A 7,351-nucleotide genomic window follows, 5' to 3' on the forward strand; every position below is an offset into this window, starting at 1 on the left:
ACACACCACACACTCCCATGGGGATACACACTGAAACAGAGATATTCACAGATATACCAGGGAAGCCAGAGACACAAAGAGACACATTCACACATACACAGATATACATATGCATCCTCAAAAATTTCTAGAAACACTCATCTGTGTGTTTCTACATATAGACATGTGCAGACACACAGAGACACAGACAAAAGAAATGCCTGAACATGGAGACACACATAGACCCACAGACACACACTCACATACATAGGGTGATACGCAGCAGAGATGCACACACAGAATCACACTGTCACACGGTAACTGACAAGACACAATTCCATCCATCCATTCATTCATTCACTCCATAAACACTCACCCTGATCTATGTGCCAAGTCTTGGGGGCTATGGGGAATCAGAGGAAGAGGTGCCAAGGTCCCCACCCCCACAGAGCCTCGCTCAGCAGACTGGTGCTCCCTCCTGAGCCCTTGTGACACAGTGAGAGAAGTTCTGTGATTGGATACCTCAGTGGTGCCCACTGGGGTGAGGATAGGAGGGGTCAGGAAAGGCTTCCTGCAGGAGCTAGTCAGGCAAAGCAGGGAGAAAGGATGAGAACAAGTGTTCCACATGGCTGGAAGAGCACGTGCAAAGGCCCTGAGGCAGGAATGGTGAGTTTGAGGAACAAGAAGACGGTGGTTGGGAGGCAGGGGAGTGTGAGGGGCCAGGAGACCATGAAGTCAGCAGTGGCCAGAGCACTCAGGAAGCAAGGGGAACCCCAGGAGGGTCAGGGACCAAGACAAACCCAGAAACAGACACACATACATCTTCACCCCAACACCCCAGCAGATGCACTTCCCTTTACGGAATGGGGAAAAAAGAACCTACTTTGCTCAGTGAAGACACACCAAAATTTACGGTTGCAAAATTTGGTCTGCACACCTGCCACTGCCTTCCTCCTTCCTTCCACACACTCTTCCCCAACAAAGAGTATGAACGTGGACACACACACATACACACACAGCCCAGGGCCCCACCATCAGACGGACTCTTCTCTCCAAACACCCTCTTCCCGCTACCCTGACCTCTTCCTGGCTGGAAGTCCCCTCAGGCTCCCCAGCCCCCGAGCTGAGAGGATCCTCAGAGCCCAGAGGGGGTGACAGCCTGGGGTCACACGGAAAATCAGTCTGTGGGTTTGGGGGTGGTGTCACAGAATGTGGTAAGGGGCGGTACAAGCACAGAGAGAATGATGGGGGTGGTCGGCTGGTGTGCTGCAGGCTGCCCTTCCCCACACGGGCTCCCTGCCCCCAGCTCCCGGCCCATCTGGACCAGAACCGGTGCCAGGAGGATCCTGAATCCTGCTGTCTCCATAGGAACCGAGGACTCAGCCGCCGGCCCACCCACACCCTTCAGGCCTGCGGGGGCTGAGAGCCGTCCTTCAGCCTGCAGGGCTCGCAACAAAGCCCAGCCCAGCACAGCCCAGCCCGATGTCTCCCCGGCCCCGAGACTCGCTCACACACACCAAACATCTTCACATCCTCACACGTGTTCACAGTGGCGCCTGTGTACCCAAATAAGCAGGCATTGGTGCACACATGCGTGTACACGGCAGCCCACCTGTGCACACACACGTATACCTCCCCACGCTGGTACACAACGTGAACCTCTGAGCCTGCACACCCCCAGGGACACGCACCAGTGGTCGCAGACATTCACACCAGCCCTCCGACACCCCGACACACACTCACAAGTAGGCCCAGCCGGGCACACGTGCACGCCCCCCCAACCCCTCCCCGCCACACACGTACACACCCCGGTGCCCGCAGCACCCAGCAGGCACGGAACCAGCCAGCCCAGCCAAGCGTGAGATGCCCGTCCCCGGGGAGGCCACTGCAGAAGGTACAGTCTGGCCGCCAGTGAGTCAGCCCCAGGACGCCAGCAGGGACATCATCAGGACAAGGGGGAAGGGGGAAGATGTCGGCCAGTTGGTGGGACCAGATGGAGAGGGGAGCCGGCGCCCCCTCTGTCTGGGCCCATGGCCAGGGCACAAAGCACCCACCATCAGGCCTGCGAGTCCCCCGCCCCCCCACCCCCACCCCGCCACACACGTACACACCCCGGTGCCCGCAGCACCCAGCAGGCACGGAACCAGCCAGCCCAGCCAAGCGTGAGATGCCCGTCCCCGGGGAGGCCACTGCGGAAGGTACAGTCTGGCCGCCAGTGAGTCAGCCCCAGGACGCCAGCAGGGACATCATCAGGACAAGGGGGAAGGGGGAAGATGTCGGCCAGTTGGTGGGACCAGATGGAGAGGGGAGCCGGCGCCCCCTCTGTCTGGGCCCATGGCCAGGGCACAAAGCACCCACCATCAGGCCTGCGAGTCCCCCCTTGGGGCAAATGTTGCCCTCCCCCAGGTCCCCTTTTCAACGTGAATTCTTGTGCCTGGACTCCCCAGGTCAAGACGGAGCCCCGTCCCCCGGCCCTGCTCCTTTGGCCCTCCCCTCCTCACCTGGCCACCACTTCGTCGTCCACTTTCACTATGCAGTAGGGGTCACTGCTCCCAGACCTGCGGAAGGAGGAGGTTTGGGGAGCGGGCTTGAGAGAGCAGCCCTGTGTGGGGATCCCAATCTGCCTTCATTTTACAGATGGGGGCAACTAAGGCCCAGAGAGGGGAGGGGATTTGCCCAGGGTCACACAGCAAGTTCAGTGGAGGCAGGACCTCTGGGGACCAGCAGACGATGTCATGGCTGCCCAGCCCACCCACTGCGGACCTCCATGAATGGGCCCTGGGCTTCCACCCAAAGAAATAGAACATTGAGACATGAAGCCAGAAAATTTGGAGTCCCAGTCCCAGGAAGCCCGAAGCGATGGTCCAGAGCACGTGCTCTGCTGGGGAGTCATCCCTGGCCTCAAGTTTACTAACTGTGGAACCCTGGCAAGACCCCTTCCCTCTGTGGGCCTCAGTTTCTCTGCTCTGTAAGTCGGGTGTAGTATTTTCACATACCCCCTAGCGTGGCTGGAGGAGCTAAAGAAGCTAATGCATGGTGCGATGCATCATGGCCGACCCCAGAGCTTTCCCCACAGGTGCCTGAACGCCACCCTCAGGGTAAGCATTGCCCTCTCCATTGCGAGTTTCCCTGGGAGGGGACTCCCCATAGCTCAGCCTTCAGCGGGGATGGACCTCAGCAGCCGCTCTCACTGCAGGCACAGACCAGGGCACCCAGACCTCAAAACTCAACCTGTAGGAGAAATGGGCTGCATCCCCTTGAGCAGCCATGAGCCATAGGCCAACCAAAGCCAGTTCCATCCCCGCTTCATAGTAAGAGTTACTGGCCCATCCCAAGCTATCGACCAGGGGCCCTCATCTCTTTCCCCCACCCCCGCCCCCTTCCCATCACACAGGCTTCCTTTGTCTTCCACGAAGCTCAGTCCAGCCTCAGGGCCTTTGCACTTGCTGTTGCACCTAACCAAGACACCCGCTCTGTTCCTGATCTTGTCATGGCTGGCTCCATCCTATTATTCAAACCTCAGCCCCAAAGTCACCGCCTCAGAGAGGTGGTCCTGGATCACCACCGTCCTCCAACAGTAGACAGTGTAAAATTGCTCTCCGATCCCCCTGAGCATGTGAAATCATCTTGCTCCGTTTCTCTCTGTTTAGTGTCTGTCTCCGTGGCTCCCTGCAACTTCCGAAATCTGATGTCCTTGGGGGAGGAGCTGTATCTCCCCACCCCTGTCTCCCCCCACCACCGCAGAGTCAGAATTCGAACCCAGGTCTGTGGGGCTCAGCACACATGTTCTTAACCAACGCCTGCACCCCAACTCACGATCCCTTGCCCAAATGGCCCCCTCCCCTGACACCCCAGGTCCCGACCTCTCTCTGCCACCCTCTCCCAGTTCAGTTTGTCACTGATCCACAGATGCCTCGGGGATTCCCAGGAAGAGGGACGCTGGCACCAGGAGCTGCTCCAACCTCGTCTGCTGGCTGAGCCCTCCCCATGCCTCGCTTCCCTCTGTGGACTCCTTCCCCTAGTTCCCTCCGCTGGGTGTACCTTCGTTTCCCCATCTGCCCTCCATCCCTGAACACCTCAGACTGGTTGGTGTCCTGTGTCTCTGAACCCCTCTCTGGGTTCTACCTCTGACCTCCCTTCTGCGTAATGCCCCAGGCCTCAGTTTTCCCATCTGATCTATCCCAAACCCATTGGGCTGAGTAACCCTGGGAGCCTCAGTTTTCCCATCGGGTTCCAACCCCCTGGATGCCCGTGGCTGGTAACCCCCTCTATCTCATTTCTCTCTCTGGGTCCTCTCTCCCTGAGCTTCTTTTAGGCGGGCTCCAATCCCTCAGTTTCCCCAGCAGCAGATGTGGGGCAAATGGGCCGGGATCCATAGAAAAGGGCTGGGAGCCACACCCCCTCCCGTCTACCCGGCCTGACCCCTGGGCCCCTCATGGAAGCCAAGCACGTCAGCTCCAGGGCTCTGACGCACAAGGGCCTTATCAGGCTCCTATCAGGCAGGAGCAACAGTGGCGGAAGGGGGCTGCCCCTTCCAGACCCTCAATCTCTCTAGACCCTTGGCCTCTCCCACGGCTCCTGGCCCACCTCAAGCATGGGAAAGCAGGCCCATCGGCCATTGCCTGCCCAGTCTGGTTGGGGCATGGGGGCAGTCAGGGTTCAAATCCCAGCTGTGTGACCTTGGGCAAGGGACTTTGCCTCTCTGAGCCTCGGTTTGCCCATTCGTAAAATGGAAATGCTAATAGGACTACAGGAAGTGTTAAACACAGGACCTGGCCCACAGGAAGCCGTCAAAGACATACAGCTGCTATTATTAATGACAGAAATAACTCTCAAATTATCAGCTGAGGCCTCCTCCCAAGCCAGGCCCAAACCCCCTCAAACCTGGTGAGGCTTCAGGAAGAATCTGGGCCCTCTCCCTTAGGAGAGGGGAGAGAGGACATACCCATCTAAGAGTCCCCACGGGCATGGAGATCCCAGCACGCTGAGGGAGCCCCTCTGAAGAAGGGCACCAGCAGCCAGGGAAACTGAGGCAGCGTGGCTGGATCCCCCACTGGGGCTTAGTCACTCTCCTCCCTACCCTGGTTCTGGGTCGTGGCCCACCTCAGAGCTCACCTTGGCCCAGGAACCTGGGGGAGGAGGGGTGGCCAAGAGATGCGGGAACCAGGTATGAGTCAACTCCCTCCCCAGGAGGAGGCTCAGGGGGCCCCGCGAGCCATATCCGGGTCCAAGGACAACATCCGTCACTCCCTCATGGCCCTCACCCAGGACTGGTGGAGGGGCCAGAGCACCGGGAGATGGCAACCTGGTTTCTGGAAGGTTCTCCCCCTCAGCCCCCCAGCAGCTGCCAGGTCCCCACTCCTGACCTCACTGCCTCGACAGTTCCAGAATCACTAATTCTCGGGTGCTCCGAGAGGGCGTCTCGTAAGAGGGGAATCAGGGGGCTCGTCCAGTCCTGCCTTTGCACAGCAAGCGAGCGCTCTGCTTTCCTCAGGTGCGTGTTTCTTGGGGGTCGCTGATGAGGACGGGGGGAGCTAGAACTGCTCTATGCAGCTTCCCCCTTGACATAGCTGCAGGGTTGGGGAGGGGGATGTTCATGAAGTCAAAGGCAGGACACTCCTCACTGGGGGCCCCCAGCTGGGGGAGTTAGAGCATAGCTGAGCCCCAGCCTGCGCAAAGGCTCAGAATCTACGTTCCTGCTCACCCTGGCCAGCGGGTGAATGCTAAGAGGTTCTCCACCCTCGGCTGCATGCGGCTTGGAGACTCCTGTCCAGGGTTTCTATTGCCCAGACGGGAAATCCAAACCCAAAGAGGACTAGGTTCAAGGTCACACAGCCAACGTCCTGCCAAGGATCCCACACCTGTTTCAGGTGCTGACACCCTTAGAGCCCCTTCTGGGCTCCAGGCCAGGCAGGAGGGGGACCTCTCCCCCCATTCTGCTGATTCAGCAACTGCTGACTCAGCCCTGAGGGAAGCACAGCCGAGGACCTGGTCCTAAGGGGAACCTGAGGGTCCTCCAGCCCCATCACACCTGGCTAGGGAGGGGGCTGCAGGGGGAAGTTGGCTCTTCAAGCGGCTTAGCATCCAGGGAAGGTCCCCATTGGGCTGGGAGCTGCTGGCTGGGGAGCTTAGGGTTTTGCGTCAAGAGGACCCCAGTTTCCCCCAGGCCTGGCCGGTGGGCCACCTGGTGACACTCTGCAAACCTAAATACCAGACGCACACAGAGGAATCCTGGGGCCACCTGGATCCCACGCCCTCTGGGGCTCCTCCCAGGGTTGTCTTAACAGGTGCCCACCCAGGCCTGGAGAAACCCCACCTCCAACACCTGCCTGGACTAAGAGAGACAGCCCCCCACCCCTAAACCCCCTCCCCAGCTCTGACAGAATCCGACCCTCTAATCCCCAGGGCTGAAGCCCTGGAAGGCCCCCTTTAGTACGTCCCAGGAACAAAGACACCCGCGTCCTGGGGGCGGGGCGGGGCATCGGCTAAGTCTTGGTGTCCCCTCCCACCAGGAAGCGATGGACGTGGGGCCTCTCGCCCCATGAAGGTGGATCTGCCCCAATACTCGGTCTCAGACAAGAACCCCCGCCCACTTCACCGACCTTCCCTGGCACGCGGAATGCGCGACCCCTGCCCCATCCCATGCCCGGCACGCCCCCCATCTCCGACGGGCCCCGGGGGTACTCACACGTCCTTGGCGGGCAGCGCCCGGCCCTCCACGACGCGGACATTCAGGGAGCTGCTCTTGGCCATGGCGCCTAGCCCCAAACTTTCCGGCCAGGAGGGCGTCCAGGTTCCGAGGCTGTACCGCGGCGGGGAGGGCGTCTACATGTCACCAACAGCGAGCCTGGCACCCTGTCCCGGGGTCCCAGCGCCGCCTGTCCGACACGCGGGTAGCTGAGCGAGAGGTTTCCGAAGGAGGAGAAAGGATAGGTGTCCGGGGAGGGGGCGCCCCCGCCAGACTCTACAGGTAGGAGCTGGGCGCCGAGCCGGCTGAGCGCGCGAGGGACACCGCCAGCCCTTGCCTTCTAGTCTAGCGCTCCCGGTGGGCAGGCGGGGAGGGCAGGGGGCGGGAGGGGCGGCCCAGGGCCCTCCCCGCAATCCCTCCTCCCGCGGGGCCCCCCGCCCGCCAGTTCCCGGGCCCCCTCGCGCGCCCTCTGCCTGCACCCCAGCCAAGCGTGCCAGAGCGCACCGGCCTCGGAGCCCCGGGCGCCTGGAGGCTGGGACTGCCAGGTGGAGAGCCGCCCACGGCCATGATGGGCGTGGCCGCAGGCTCCTAGTGAGTTGGCATCGGGCTCAGAAGACACAGTCTGTCCCCTGCCTGCCCTGCCTCCAGCACGTTCACACCTCCCCGGCTCTCCCCTGCCTACCA

At 60.8% G+C, this 7,351-nt stretch overlaps 1 protein-coding gene across 2 annotated transcripts in view; it reads right to left on the reverse strand.

Annotated features, from left to right (window-relative positions):
* Positions 1 to 7,095, reverse strand: part of RASAL1 (RAS protein activator like 1) — a 29,799-nt gene extending 22,704 nt beyond the window's left edge. Inside the window, exons 1-2 of one of the 2 annotated variants that reach the window (XM_028486172.2) lie at positions 6,668 to 7,095; positions 2,481 to 2,537 (exon numbers count right to left, since the gene is read on the reverse strand). In XM_028486172.2, the coding sequence (XP_028341973.1) occupies positions 2,481 to 2,537; positions 6,668 to 6,732 (122 nt within the window). In that variant the 5' untranslated portion in view covers positions 6,733 to 7,095. The remainder of the gene's footprint in view (positions 1 to 2,480; positions 2,538 to 6,667) is intronic. The other variant, XM_028486173.1, reaches the window with a different exon arrangement.
* Between the last annotated feature and the right edge of the window lie 256 nt (positions 7,096 to 7,351).

The sequence above is a fragment of the Physeter macrocephalus genome, unplaced genomic scaffold (genome assembly GCF_002837175.3).
Source record: "Physeter macrocephalus isolate SW-GA unplaced genomic scaffold, ASM283717v5 random_519, whole genome shotgun sequence".
NCBI classification, from domain to species: domain Eukaryota; kingdom Metazoa; phylum Chordata; class Mammalia; order Artiodactyla; family Physeteridae; genus Physeter; species Physeter macrocephalus.